Source organism: Caloenas nicobarica, chromosome 2 (genome assembly GCF_036013445.1).
Source record: "Caloenas nicobarica isolate bCalNic1 chromosome 2, bCalNic1.hap1, whole genome shotgun sequence".
NCBI lineage: Eukaryota > Metazoa > Chordata > Aves > Columbiformes > Columbidae > Caloenas > Caloenas nicobarica.
In genome coordinates, this window is record NC_088246.1 from 164,471,611 (window position 1) to 164,486,643 (window position 15,033).

The window sequence follows — 15,033 nt, forward strand, 5'->3', positions numbered from 1 at the left end:
GAGGGGAAGGGGGCTGAGGCTCACCTTGTTGAGCGCGGAGGGAGGAGAAGGCGTCAGGAGAAGTGTGTGAGGGAGAGAGGCGCTGGGCCGGCTTTTATGCTGGTCCTGGCTGGGCGGGACAGCCTTTGCGCATGACGGCATTTTGCAGCCAGCAGCTGTTGGATGCCACAGCCTGGCCAGGAATGAGGAGGGTGTGTTTTCCTTCCCACAACACTCTAATTTCTTGTTCTTGTCTTGCGGATGTGTCCAGTTGGCCCTCGCGGCAGCTTTGAATGCGAGCATTAGAGGCTGAAGACTTGGTGTTTATGGCGCATGTCAGGGCGGGCAGAGGACGCGGCCAAAGTGTAGGAGAGGTGGGGTGTCGTCGGTGAGGTCATCGCATGGCACTTGTGTGGTTTGTGGTGTGTTCTGAAGAGGGGCCCCATTTCTTCGCAGCCCTGCCAGGCTGGTCTGGGCTTTGGAGCTGTACCAGGCTCTAGGAACATCCTTATCCATGTGGTTTGGAACCTCTGTGTCTTGCTGCCATCTCATTAAGCCTGTCTTTAGGCTTGGCCTTCCTTCTTGATTGTACTCTGTGGATGTCTTGCTTTTAAGTTTGTAGCCGGTTGTATTGGGTTTGAGTGGCAAGGTTTTGATAGCGTGGGAGCCACAGGAGTGGTTTCTGACATGAGGTTTCAGAAGATTCTGCCATGTTTGATAGAGAGTCCACATGTGCAAAAGTATGAGGCTGCGGGGAAGAAGACCATCCTTGGTGAACAGAGATCTTTGGCTGGATCTCAGGAAAACTAAGAGAGTTTATGACTTTTAGAAGAAGGGGCTGATAACTCAGGAGCACTAACAGAGGTGTCATGAGGGTATGCAGGGAGAAAATCAGAATTGCCAAAGCCCAGCTGGAACTTAATCTAGCTACTGTCCTAAAAGAGAATAAAATTTGTTTCTAGACATACATCATCAGCAAAAGGAGGGTAAGGAGAATCTCCATCCTTTATAGGGTGTCTGGAGGAACATAGAGACACAGCATGAAAAAAAGGCCCTAATGTCTTCTTTGCCTCAGTATTTAATAGGAAGAGCAGTTGTCCTCTGTGTACCCAGCCCTCTGAGCTGGAAGACAGGGATGAGGAGCAGAATGAAGCCCCCGAAATCGAAGAGAAAATGGTTGGTGACCTGCTACACCAGTTAGACACACACCAGTCTGTGAGGCCTGATGGGAACCAACCAAGGGTACTGCGGGAGCTGCTGGAGGTGCTCCCCAAGCCACTTTCTGTCATTTCTCAGCAGTCCTGGCTCACCAGGGAGGTCTCAGTTGACTGGAGGTTGGCAAATGTGATACTTATCTACAAGAAGGGCAGGAAGGAGGATCTGTGGAACTAAAACCCTGTCAGTCTGACCTCGGTGCCAGGTAAAGTCATGGAGCAGATCATGTGGTGTGGCGTCATGCTGCACATACAGGACAACCAAGCAGGTGATCAGGCCCAGTCTGCGTGTGTTTATGAAAGGCAGGTCCTGCCTGACTCACCTCATCTCTTCTATGACAATGTGACCCGATTAGTGGATGAGGGAATGGCTGTGGATTTTGTCTACCAAGATGTTAGTAAAGCCTTTGACGCTGTTTCCTCAGGAGAAAGTGGCTGCTCATGGCTTGGACAGTCATCCTCTACTCAGGCTAAACCACTGGCCGGATGGCTGGGCCGGAAGAGTTGTGGTGACTGGAGTTAAATTCTGTTGGGGCCGGTCACAAGGGGTGTTCCCCGGTGCTCATTACTCGGGCCATTTCTGTTTAACATGTTTCTCCATGATCTGGATGAGGGATTGATTTGGTGTGCTCTTTTTTGCAGATAACACCAAGTTAGGTGGGAGTGTTAATCTGCTGGAGGGCAGGAAGGCTCTACAGAGGCCCCTGGACAGGCTGGATGAATGGGTTGAGACCAATTGCATGAGGTTCATCAAGGCCAAATGCCGGGTCCTGCACGTGGGTCAGCACAACCCCGTGAACACTACAGGCTTGGGAAAGAGTGGCTGGAAAGCTGCCTGGCGGCAAAGGTCCTGGTTGTGTTGGTTGACAGATGGCTAAATGTGAGCCAGCAGTGTGCTGAGGTGGCCAGGAGGTCCACCAGCATCCTGGCTTGTGCTAGTACTAGTGTGGCCAGCAGGAGGAGGGCAGTGACTGTCCCGCTGTCCTGGGCACTGGTGGGGCCAAACCTTGAATCCTGGGTTCAGTTTTGGGCCCCTCATGACATGAAAGACCTTGAGGTGCTGGAGCGAGTTCAGAGAAGGTCAACAAAGCTGGGTCGAAGGACAGATCTGATGGTGTGAAGCTGAGGGACCTGGGGGTGTTTTGCCTGGAGAAAGGCAGGCACCTCCTTGCTCTCTAAAATTACCTGAAATGAGCCTGTAGCGAGGGGGAGGTTGGTATCTTCTCCCAAGAAGTAAGCAACAGGATGAGAGGAAGTTGCCTCAAGTGGCACCAGGGGAGGTTTAGACTGCATATTAGGAAAAATTTCTTCCCCAGAAAGGGCTGTCAGGCACTGGAACAGGCTGCTTAGGGAAGTGGTGGAGTCACCATCCCTGGAGGTGTTTAGCAGACATGTAGACCAGGTTCTTAGGGACATGGTTTAGAGGCGGGCTTGACCATGTTGGCTACATGGTTACACTCAGTGATCATAGGACTTTTCCAATAAAAATGGTTCTATGATTCAATAGTGCTGGGCCCCAGGGCATGCTGGGGGTCGACAGGATGCAAAGCTGTTTTGCTGAGCATGACTTTGTGGTGCTGGTGGAGGAAAAGCTGACAAGGAGGCAATAATGCAGCCTTGTGGCAAAAGAGGTCAAGGTTCTCCAGGGCAGCGTTGGGATGAGCGTTGGCAGCAGGTCAGCGGAGGTGATCTTGCTGTCTCATCAGTGCTTGTGAAGCCCCATTTGAAGCTGTGTGTCGAGCTGAGGGCTCCCCAGTGGAAGAAGGACGTGAACTTAGTGGAGCGAGTCAAGAGCTGGGCCACTGAGGCACTAAAGGGGCTGGAGAATCCTTCCTGTGCTGAGAAGGTGGGAGAGCTAGGAGGTTTTTCAGGCACAAGGAAGGTCGCATAGAGGAGATGTCATCAATGTGTCTAAATGCCTAAGTGACGTGAACAAGGACAAGGGAATGAGACTCGTGACATTGGTGCCCACGGCCAGGCCAAGGGTGAATGGAGAAAGCAGAGAAGCCGTGCCGTTTCCTTGGAGGAGAAGGCAACCCTTTCTCCCTGAGAAGGTGGTCAAGCAGTGGAACAGGTTGCACAAAGAGATCTTGGAGTGTCCATCCTTGGAGATACAGAACATCTGACTGGACATTGCATGGACAGCCCGCTTGAGCTGACCACGCTCAAGCAGGTTGGGTTGAACTAGACGATGTCCAGAGGTTCCTTGTGCAGTCAATGATTCTGTTTGCTGTGATGGGCAGCGAGTGGTGCTGGGCAAGAGAGTTGGAGAAGTACGTGCTGCCATAGGGAGCCTGGGTGAGAGGCCAGGGTAGAAGTGCATGAGCGTGTCCAAGCCATTGTTGGGTGGAGTGAAGGGCTTGTGTGACAGCCTGGAAGCCCAACTGGTCCTTGGGTGTTGTACCTGAAGACATGCTTCCTAAGAGAGGTCTTGTGGCTCTTTTCCAACCACTGTGATGGCCTTTTGAGCCCTGGCTTCATGCCAGATGAGGTTGGAAGTGGCTTGGGAGAAAAAAGGAAAGAAAAAAGGAAGACAAGGCATATCAATCCGGGATGCAAGCGAACTTTATTGAGGGGAAGGAGTGAAAAGGCAGGAGCGCTAAGTGGAAGACAGCAAGTCTGAGGTGCAATGAAGGAAGAGGGAGGAGAAGGTCCACAGGCCACGTTTGGCAGCAGCCCAGGCTGGTCCCTTCCCTGCTTCTGTGCTTGGTGCCTGGAGGGGAGGAGCCGTGGACAGCAGGTCCGTGTGCCAGGAAGGGCCTAGAGGTGCGTGTCCTCAGTCCGTGCCGTGGCTTCCAGGGTGTGTGTGGTTGGTATAATGAGCAACATTCAGCTGAAGGACACTTTATCCAACTGTCTTGAGATACGTTTTAAAGCAGGACTCAACTATTTGTGCAGGCTTCCAAATGTCTACATGTGCACAGTCAGTGGTGTCTGTAGTTCATGATTAGGTGTCATTCTTCTGTTTGTTCTATCAGCAGGCTGACCTAAAACTGAAAGGATTTACAAATCTTTAGGTTAGCAAATGCAGACAGGATTCATTCTTTTAAGTGATGAGAAAAACCTGACCACTTCAGGGCTGAGCAGAAGTGAAAGCAAGATAATAGGGGCATTGTCCCAATGCCTCTGAAACACTGACAGACTTGGGGTATGGACCGGCTCTCTAGGAAGCCTGTTCCAGTGTTTGGCCACCACCGCAGTAAATATATCTTTCCCGTAATATAGTCTGAACCTCCCTGATTCTGCTTTGAACCATTCCCGTGTGTCCTGTCACTGGATCCCAAGGAGAAGAGCTCAGCACCTCTCTCTCCACGTCCCCTCCTCAGGAAGCTACAGAGAGCAATGGGGTCACCCCTCAGCCTCCTTCTCTCCCAACGAGATAAGCCCAGTGTCCTCGGTTGCTTCCCTAACATATGCCTTCCAGCCCTTTCACCAGCTTTGCTGCTGAACTCCTGGTGCCTTCAAGTACCTTCAGGTCCTTCGTAAACTGTGGGACTCAGAAGAGCTCACAGTACTCCCCTACTGGGGACAGGATCAAAAGCTTTACTAAAATCGAGAAAAACTACATCCTCCACTTTCCCTTCATCCACGAGGCAGGTGACCTTATCGTAGAAGGATATGGAATTAAACAGGGTTTTCCCTTAATGAACCTCTGTTAACTCTACCTGATGAATACATTATCCCTCAATGCCTTTCAGCAGCACTCAGTTGGATCTTCTCCATAATTTTCCAGGTACTGTGGTCAGACTAACAGGTCTGCAGATTCCTGGTGCTTCGCTCACACTCTTTTTTTAAATTGGAATAACGTTGGCTGGCTTGCAGTGAGTAAGGAGCTCTCTAGACTCCCCAAACCTGCTGAATTCAGTGGAGGTGAGTGTCGAGATGTTTGTTCACTGTGTGAGCAGTGTTTGTTGGTGAGGAAGATGAGGTGGGGCAGGAAGGGTCTCTGTGCGTCTGTGTTGATGGTGCTGGAGTGGCTGGCAGGCAAGAGGCAGGTTGGGCCAGTGCACGGCTGGGCTGGGGGTGCTGGTGAGCCAGGTGGACTCAGGTCTGCCCCTCAGAAGGAGGGGATGTATATCTGGATGTGCATAAGTCCATGGGGAAAGGTGGTTTGAACCCACAATTGCTCAGGGAGCTTCTTGATTTCCTTGCACTGGACATAGAGGAATCTCATGGAGCTGAGCAAAGGGAGAAGCCAAGTGCTGTTCCTGGGGAGGAGTCAGTGCTGCCAGAAGGAATGGCTGGGGGGCAGTTGGATAGAAAGCAGCTTAGCAGAGAAGCAACTTGTAGTCCTTGTAAAGAACAAATAGACCTAGAGCTGGGCATGAACCCTTGAGGGAAAAGGGTCCACCAGTCTCCAGGGCAGCATTGGGAAAAGTGCTGCCAGGAGGTTGAAGGATGTGATCCTTCCTCTCTCCTCAGCCCTGGTGAGTTCCCATGTGAGGTCTTGTGGGCAGGTTGGGGATCCCCATTGTAAGAAGGGCATGGAATTGGTGCAGCATGACCAGTGCAGGGCCACAAATTGCTAAATGGACTGGAATATCTTCCACCTGAGGAGAGGCTGAGAGAGCTGGGACTATGGAGTAGAGGTGGTGGAGACTCCATCCTGGGAGACACTGAAGCCCCGAGCGACCATGGTTACTGACAACATGCTCTGAGTGTCCCTGCCTTAGCAGGTGGGTTGAAGCACATGCTATCCAGACTTTCCTGCAACACTAAATGATTCTGAGATTCTGTTAACCAGGAGGACCAAAGGCTCATACTGGGGAAGAGAGTCAGGTGTGTGCTGGCATGGGGAGATGTCGTTAGAATTATGTTCAGGGGGACATTATCGGGTCAAAGTATTTGTCTGAGCTAGTGATAGTCTTGTGTCACATCATGGAAGCCCCATTGATGACAGCTTGTTTTGGTGGTGGTCATGCTGGTTACGTGTTTCAGAGGAGAGGCCTTGTGGTGCATGTTCACCTACTCCGATGGCCTATTGAGCCCTGTCATTGCTTTGAGTGAGGATGGAATAACCTCAGGAGAAAAAAGGAAAAGGAGGCGCCTCAGGCTGGGATGCAGGAGAGCTTTATTGAGGAACAAAAAGAGAGAAAAGGCAGGAGCACCAGGTAGAAGATCACAAGTATAAGTTGACCACAGGGTGACGATCTGATGATGTCACTTGTGTGACATAGATCTTGCCAGAGCACCAAGATCTTCCTGCCTCCTTTAGAGGAGGAGCCATGGACAGCAGGTCCACGTACCAAGAAGGGTCCAGAGGTGAGTCCTGAGTCCATGCCTGCAATCTGGGGTTTGGTTTTGGGCCCCTGATGACAAGAAGGACCTTGAGGTGCTGGAGTGAGTTCAGAAAAGGGGAAGGAATCTTGTGAAAAGTCTGGAGCACAAGTGGGATGGGGAGCAGCTGAGGGACTTGGGGGTTTCCGTCTGGAGAACAGGAGGCTGAGAGGAGACCTTCTCGCTCTCTGCAACTGCCTGAAAGGAGGTCGTAGAGCGGAGGGTGTTGGTCTCTTGTCGGAAGTGACAGAACTGGAGAAAGTGGCTTAAAGTTGCCCCAGGGGAGGCTTAGTACAGCTATTAGGGAAAAAGCCTTCCCCTAAAGGGTTTCAGGCATTGAACAGGCTGCCCAGGGCAGTGGTGGAGTCACCCTCTCTGGAGGTGTGTAAAAGCTGTGTACATGTGGTGCTTGACGACAGGGGTTAGTGGTAGACTTGGTATTGTTAGGCTGGCAGCAGAACTTGATGATCTGGAAAGTTATTTTGTAACTCAAACAATTCCATGATTCTACAAGACTGGCCAGCCAGCTCCAAGGGAAACCCACTGCTGGCTAAAGCTGAGCCAGTCAGCAATGGTGGTAGCACCTCTGCGAAAACATGTTTATGAAGGGGCAAAAACTATTTCAGAATAGTAACTGGAAGAGAGGAGGGAATAAAGGTGGGAGACAAATCTCTAGAGACAGCAAGGTGAGTGAAGAAGGAGGAGCAGGAGGTGCTGTAGGTTGTGGAGCAGAGATTGCCCTGCAGCTTGTGGTGAAGAACTGGGCTGAAGCAGGTTGTCCCCCTGCAGCCCGTGGAGGTTCACATTGGAGGAGATGTCCACAGTGGAGGAGATAAGCACCTGCAGCCTGTGGAGGACCTGACGCTGGAGCAGGTGGGTGCACCCACAGGAGGCGTGACCCTGTATGAAGCCTGTGTTGGACCACAGCCTTGGCAGGACCCGCAAACCCATGAGGAATGTATAAATACTTAATGATTCTGTGATTGTGCTTGTGGTAGAGCCAGACAGTCGTGCTGAGGAAGAAAGATAGTCAAGTGTGTGCTGGCCTTGGGAGGTCTCATCAGAGGCATGTTGAGGAGAGTGTTCTCGTGTCAAAGTCTTTCTTTATCCAGTGATGGGCTTGTGTCATGTTCTGGAAGACCTCCAGAATACTGGTCTGTGTTCTTGGTGGTCTAGGTGGTGCCATATTTCCTGGGAGAGGTCTTGTGGCCCATTTCCCCCTATCCAGTTTGCTTCTTGAGCCCTGGCTTTGTGCTGGGTGAGGTTGGAAGAGCCTTGAGAGAAGAAAGTAAAGTGAGACGTGTCAGGCTGGGATGCAAGAGAACTTTATTGAGGAAAAAAAAGAGTGAAAAGGCAGGAGTGCCAAGTAGAAGGTGACAAGTATAAGCTGCACGTAGGGCGACCATCAGCTGAGGTTGCTTCTGTGACCTAGATGTTGCCAGAGCACCAAGATCTTCCTCCCTCCTTTAGAGGAGGAGCCGTGGACAGCAGGTCCCCGTGCCAAGAAGGATCCAGAGGTGAGTCCACAATCCATGCCATAGCTTCAATGGCCCTTAGCAGATGTAGCCGCCCCGTCTGCTGCCGAAGCAGCCCAGGCCTCCGAAGCCGCCCAGGCCTCCGAAGCCGCCCAGGCCTCCGAAGCCGTAGCCATAGCCGAAGGCACCTGAGTTGATGGCAACTCCCTGGGCACCAAGTTCGTTGCCCACGGCAGCCGATGAGGAGGATCCAACGGCGGTGTTCTGGGGATAAGAGGTGAGGATGGGTCCCGGCAGGGTGACCACCACGGTGGAAGGCTGGATGACGACGCGGGAGTCCTGGCACTGCAGGGCACAGGGCTCGTTGCAGCTGTTGGCCAGCGGGGTGGGTCCGCAGGGGCGGCAGACGTCGTAGCAGGCCATGTGTGTGGTGCGGAGGGGCCCTGGAAGGGACGAGAGGCTGTTGAGCAAGCGCAGGGGCGTGGGGGTGCGAGGAGCGGTGTTGCAGGAGGGCAAGGGAGCGGGGAGGCTGGTGTGGGGCTGTGGGGAGCGTGGCGGTGGGGAGGCGTGAGGGCTGCTGAGTCTGGGGGCAGAGCGTGCTGGAAGAGAGGGGCCAGGCGGGGCAGGAGAAGGAGGGGAAGGGGGCTGAGGCTCACCTTGTTGAGCGCGGAGGGAGGAGAAGGCGTCAGGAGAAGTGTGTGAGGGAGAGAGGCACTGGGCCGGCTTTTATGCTGGTCCTAGCTGGGCGGGACAGCCTTTGCGCATGACGGCATTTTGCAGCCAGCAGCTGTTGGATGCCACAGCCTGGCCAGGAATGAGGAGGGTGTGTTTTCCTTCCTGCAATGCTCCAATTTCTTGTTCTTGTCTTGCGGACGTGTCTGCTTGGCCTCGGCGGCAGCTTTGAAGTGCGAGCATTAGAGGCTGAAGACTTGGTGTTTATGGCGCATGTCAGGGCGGGCAGAGGACGCGGCCAAAGTGTAGGAGGGGTGGGGTGTTGTCGGTGAGGTCAACCCATGGCACCCGTGTGGTTTGCGGTTGCATTGTGTGGAGGGGGCCTCATTTCCTTGCAGCGCTGGCAGACTGGTCTGGGCTTTGGAGCTGTGCTGGGCTTGTGGAATTGCATTGTCCATGTTGTGGGATCCCTGCCCGCCTTGCTTCCATCCCACTAAGCCTTTCCTTCCACGCTCGTTGTGCTCTATGTGTGTCTTGGTGTGTGTCTTGCTTATGAGCTGGGTGTGCAGGGTTGATGTGTCAAGGTTTTATTAGTGAAGGAACTACACGGTTGGAAGCTGTGACGAGGTTCTAGAAGATTACTCCTGCTACATAGACAGTGTTTGTGTGTAGACGACAAGCTGACACTGTTTCTCCCAGAGAAAGTGGCTACTCATGTCTTGGACAGCCGTAGTCCTCAAAAACTGAAAAACTGGCTGGATGACTGAGTCCCAAGAGTTGTGGTACTAGAGTTAAATCCATTTGGTGGCCATTCACAAGTGCTTTGCCTCAGGGCTCAGTACTGGGGCCAGTTGTGTTTAATGTCTTTCTCCTTCATCTGGACAAGGAGATTGAGTGCACCCTCAGTACGTTTGCAGATGACACCCAGTTAGGCAGGAGTGTTGACTCACTTGGCACTATGAAGGCTCTACAGAGGGCCCTGGACAGGCTGGATCCCTGGGCTGGGAACAATTGCATGAGCTTCAACGAGGCCAAGTGTCGGGTCCTGCACTTGGGTCACCACAGCCCCATGAATGCTATACCCTTTTGGAAGAGTGGCTGGAAAGCTGCTCGGTGGTATAAGGACCTGGGGCTGTTGGTCGACAGTAGCTGAATATGAGCCAGTGTGCGCACAGGTGGCCAGGACGACCAGCAGCATCCTGGCTTGCGTCAGCACTAGTGTGGCCAGCAGGAGCGGGACAGTGACCATCCCCTGTCCTTGGCACTGGTGAGGCCACACCTTGAATGGTGTGTCCAGTTTTGGGCCCGTCAGGAAAAGGAAGATCTTGAGGTGCTGGAGTGAGTTCAGAGAAGGGGAAAGAAGCTTGTGAAAAGTCTGGAGCACAAGTGTGATGAGGAGCAACTGAGGGACCTGGGGGGTCCAGCCTGGAGAGAAGGAGACTGAGGGGAGACGTCTTGCTCTCTGCAACTGCTCAAAAAGAGGTTGTAGTGAGGAAGGGAATCAGTCTCTTTTCCCAAGTAACAAGTGACAGAACAAGTAGAAATTGCCTCAAGTTGTGCCAGGAGAGGTCTAGATTGGATATTAGGAAAAACTTCTTCCCAGGAAGTGTTGTCGGGTATTGGAACAGGCTGCGCAAGGCAGTGGTGGAGTGACCATCCCTGGAGGGGTTGAAAAGATGCGTAGTTGAGGTGCCTAGGGCCATGATTTAGACGTGGGCTTGATAGTGTGAGGTTACCGGTTAGACTCAATGATCCTCTACGTCTTTTCCAATCAATGTGATTCCCTAGCACAGGGCCTCAGGACATGCTGGGGTTTGACAGGCTGGAAAGCAGCTTTCTGCACACGACTTTGTGGTGCTGGTGGAGGAAAAGCCGATAAGGAGGCAACAATGCAGCCTTGTGTGAAAAGAGGCCGAGATTCTCCAGGGCAGCTTTGGGATGAGCATTGCCAGTGGGTTTCAAGGTGGTCATGCTGTCTTTCAGTGTTGATGAGGCCCCTTGTTTCGTCTTGTGTCAAGGTAAGAGCTCGCCCAGTGTTACAAGTGTTACTCTCCCTCTTAGTGGAGGGAGAGTAGTGCGGGACCACTGAAATGCTGAAGGTACTGGAACATGCTTCGTATGAGCTGAAGGTGAGAGAGCTGGGAGGGTTTTAGAGACAGGAGACAAGGCAGCACAAGGAGTTGTCATCAGTGTGTCTAAATACTCAAGTGAAAGGGAACAAGGAGAAGGGAATGAGACTCTTGTCATAGGTGCCCACGGCCAGGCCAAGGGTGAATGGGGAGAGTTGAGAAGCCGTGCCATTTCCTTGGAGGACAAGGCAACACTTTTTCAGTGAGAGGATGCTCAAAAAGTGGAACCGCTTGCACAGAGAGATACTGGAGACTCTGTCCTCGGAGATACTGAACATCTGTTTGGAAAGTGCATGGACAGCCCGCTTGAGCTGCTCATGCTTGAGCCGGTAGCAGGTTGGGTTGAACGAGATGATGTCCAGAGGTTCCTTGTGCAGTCAATGATTCTGTTTGCTGTGATGGGCAGCGAGTGGTGCTGGGGAAGTGATTTGGACAAGTACATGCTGCCATGGGGAGACTGGGTGAGAAGCCAGGGTAGAAGTGCATGAGCGTGTCCAAGCCTTTTCCTTGGGCAAGTGAAGGGTTTGTGTGACAGGCAGGGCCAGGCAGACCACCAGGCGCATGTGGGTGGTGTTCCTGATGGCATATTTCCTAAGAGACATCTTGTAGCTCTTTTCCACCCACCATGATGGCTCCTTGAGCCCAGGCTTTGTGCCAGGTGAGACTGGACAAGCCATGGAAGAAGAAAGCAAGAGGAGACATCTCAGACTGGGATGCAAGAGAACTTTATTGAGGGAAAAAAATGAAGAGGCTGGAGCACCAAGTGGAAGAGAGCAAGTTGAAGCTCAAAGAAAGATGTGGGAGAAGAGGAGAAGGTCCAAGGGCCATGTTTGCAGGCAGCTGTGGCTGATGCCTTCCCTGCTTCCATGCTTGGTGCCCTGAGAGGAGGAGGCATGGCCAGCAGGTCCATGTGCCAAGAAGGGTCCAGTGGTGAGTCCACAATCCATGCTGTAGCTTCAATGCGGTAGGTGGTGTCGGTCAGGGGTGGTAGCGACAGCCCTTAGCAGATGTAGCCGCCCCTTCTGCCGCCGCAGGAGCCCAGGCCTCCGAAGCCGCCCAGGCCTCCGAAGCCGTAGCCGTAGCCAAAGGCGCCGGAGTTGATGGCAACTCCCTGGGCACCAAGTTCGTTGCCCACGGCAGCCGATGAGGAGGATCCGACAGCGGTGCTCTGGGGGTAAGAGGTGAGGATGGGTCCTGGCAGGGTGACCAGCACGGCGGGAGGCTGGATGACGACGCGGGAGTCCTGGCACTGCAGAGAACAGGGCTCGTTGCAGCTGTTGGCCAGCGGGGTGGGTCCGCAGGGGCGGCAGACGTCGTAGCAGGCCATGTGTGTGGTGCGGAGGGGCCCTGGAAGGGACGAGAGGCTGTTGAGCAAGCGCAGGGGCGTAGGGGTGCGAGGAGCGGTGTTGCAGGAGGGCGAGGGAGTGGGGAGGCTGGTGTGGGGCTGTGGGGAGCGTGGCGGTGGGGAGGCGTGAGGGCTGCTGAGGCTGGTGGCAGAGCGTGCTGGAAGAGAGGGGCCAGGCGCGGCAGGAGAAGGAGGGGAAGGGGGCTGAGGCTCACCTTGTTGAGCGCGGAGGGAGGAGAAGGCGTCAGGAGAAGTGTGTGAGGGAGAGAGGCGCTGGGCCGGCTTTTATGCTGGTCCTGGCTGGGCGGGACAGCCTTTGCGCATGACGGCATTTTGCAGCCAGCAGCTGTTGTATGCCACAGCCTGGCCAGGAATGAGGAGGGTGTGTTTTCCTTCCCACAACACTCTAATTTGTTGTTCTTGTCTTGCGGACGTGTCCGCTGGGCCCCGGCGGCAGCTTTGAAGTGCGAGCATTAGAGGCTGAAGACTTGGTGTTTATGGCGCGTGTCAGGGCGGGCAGAGGACGCATCGAAAGTGTAGGAGAGGTGGGGTGTCGTCGGTGAGGTCATCACATGGCACTTGTGTGGTTTGCGGTGTGTTCTGAAGAGGGGCCCCATTTCTTCGCAGCCCTGCCAGGCTGGTCTGGGCTTTGGAGCTGTGCCAGGCTCTAGGAACATCCTTATCCATGTGGTTTGGAACCTCTGTGTCTTGCTGCCATCTCATTAAGCCTGTCTTTAGGCTTGGCCTTCCTTCTTGATTGTACTCTGTGGATGTCTTGCTTTTAAGTTTGTAGCCGGTTGTATTGGGTTTGAGTGGCAAGGTTTTGATAGCATGGGAGCCACAGGAGTGGTTTCTGACATGAGGTTTCAGAAGATTCTGCCATGTTCGGTAGAGAGTCCACATGTGCAAAAGTATGAGGCTGCGGGGAAGAAGACCATCCTTGGTGAACAGAGATCTTTGGCTGGATCTCAGGAAAACTAAGAGAGTTTATGACTTTTAGAAGAAGGGGCTGATAACTCAGGAGCACTAACAGAGGTGTCATGAGGGTATGCAGGGAGAAAATTAGAATTGCCAAAGCCCAGCTGGAACTTAATCTAGCTACTGTCCTAAAAGAGAATAAAATTTGTTTCTAGACATACATCATCAGCAAAAGGAGGGTAAGGAGAATCTCCATCCTTTATAGGGTGTCTGGAGGAACATAGAGACACAGCATGAAAAAAAGGCCCTAATGTCTTCTTTGCCTCAGTATTTAATAGGAAGAGCAGTTGTCCTCTGTGTACCCAGCCCTCTGAGCTGGAAGACAGGGATGAGGAGCAGAATGAAGCCCCCGAAATCGAAGAGAAAATGGTTGGTGTCCCGCTACACCAGTTAGACACACACAAGTCTGTGAGGCCTGATGGGAACCAACCAAGGGTACTGCGGGAGCTGCTGGAGGTGCTCCCCAAGCCACTTTCCGTCATTTCTCAGCAGTCCTGGCTCACCAGGGAGGTCTCAGTTGACTGGAGGTTGGCAAATGTGATACTTATCTACAAGAAGGGCAGGAAGGAGGATCTGTGGAACTAAAACCCTGTCAGTCTGACCTCGGTGCCGGGTAAGGTCATGGAGCAGATCATGTGGTGTGGCGTCATGCTGCACATACAGGACAACCAAGCAGGTGATCAGGCCCAGTCTGCGTGTGTTTATGAAAGGCAGGTCCTGCCTGACTCACCTCATCTCTTCTATGACAATGTGACCCGCTTAGTGGATGAGGGAATGGCTGTGGATTTTGTCTACCAAGATGTTAGTAAAGCCTTTGACGCTGTTTCCTCAGGAGAAAGTGGCTGCTCATGGCTTGGACAGTCATCCTCTACTCAGGCTAAATCACTGGCCGGATGGCTGGGCCGGAAGAGTTGTGGTGACTGAAGTTAAATTCTGTTGGGGCCGGTCACAAGGGGTGTTCCCCGGTGCTCATTACTCGGGCCATTTCTGTTTAACATGTTTCTCCATGATCTGGATGAGGGATCGATTTGGTGTGCTCTTTTTTGCAGATAACACCAAGTTAGGTGGGAGTGTTAATCTGCTGGAGGGCAGGAAGGCTCTACAGAGGCCCCTGGACAGGCTGGATGAATGGGTTGAGACCAATTGCATGAGGTTCATCAAGGCCAAATGCCGGGTCCTGCACGTGGGTCAGCACAACCCCGTGAACACTACAGGCTTGGGAAAGAGCGGCTGGAAAGCTGCCTGGCAGCAAAGGTCCTGGTTGTGTTGGTTGACAGATGGCTAAATGTGAGCCAGCAGTGTGCTGAGGTGGCCAGGAGGTCCACCAGCATCCTGGCTTGTGCTAGTACTAGTGTGGCCAGCAGGAGGAGGGCAGTGACTGTCCCCCTGTCCTGGGCACTGGTGGGGCCAAACCTCGAATCCTGGGTTCAGTTTTGGGCCCCTCATGACATGAAAGACCTTGAGGTGCTGGAGTGAGTTCAGAGAAGGTCAACAAAGCTGGGTCGAAGGACAGATCTGATGGTGTGAAGCTGAGGGACCTGGGGGTGTTTTGCCTGGAGAAAAGCAGGCTGAAGGGAGACCTCCTTGCTCTCTAAAATTACCTGAAATGAGCCTGCAGCGAGGGGGAGGTTGGTATCTTCTCCCAAGAAGTAAGCAACAGGATGAGAGGAAGTTGCCTCAAGTGGCACCAGGGGAGGTTTAGACTGCATATTAGGAAAAATTTCTTCCCCAGAAAGGGCTGTCAGGCACTGGAACAGGCTGCTTAGGGAAGTGGTGGAGGCACCATCCTTGGAGGTGTTTAGCAGACATGTAGACCAGGTTCTTAGGGACATGGTTTAGAGGCGGGCTTGACCATGCTGGCTACATGGTTACACTCAGTGATCATAGGTCTTTTCCAATAAAAATGGTTCTATGATTCAATAGTGCCGGGCCCCAGGGCATGCTGGGGGTCGACAGGATGCAAA

General features: G+C 53.1%; 2 protein-coding genes across 2 annotated transcripts; both read right to left on the reverse strand.

Annotated features, from left to right (window-relative positions):
- Positions 1 to 8,023: 8,023 nt before the first annotated feature.
- On the reverse strand, positions 8,024 to 8,368 carry LOC135984822 (feather beta keratin-like). The gene has a single exon (XM_065627430.1). It carries the CDS (start codon positions 8,366 to 8,368, stop codon positions 8,024 to 8,026), a length of 345 nt encoding a protein of 114 aa, XP_065483502.1.
- Positions 8,369 to 11,746: 3,378 nt separating this feature from the next.
- Positions 11,747 to 12,073, reverse strand: LOC135984824 (feather beta keratin-like). The gene has a single exon (XM_065627433.1). It carries the CDS (start codon positions 12,071 to 12,073, stop codon positions 11,747 to 11,749), a length of 327 nt encoding a protein of 108 aa, XP_065483505.1.
- Between the last annotated feature and the right edge of the window lie 2,960 nt (positions 12,074 to 15,033).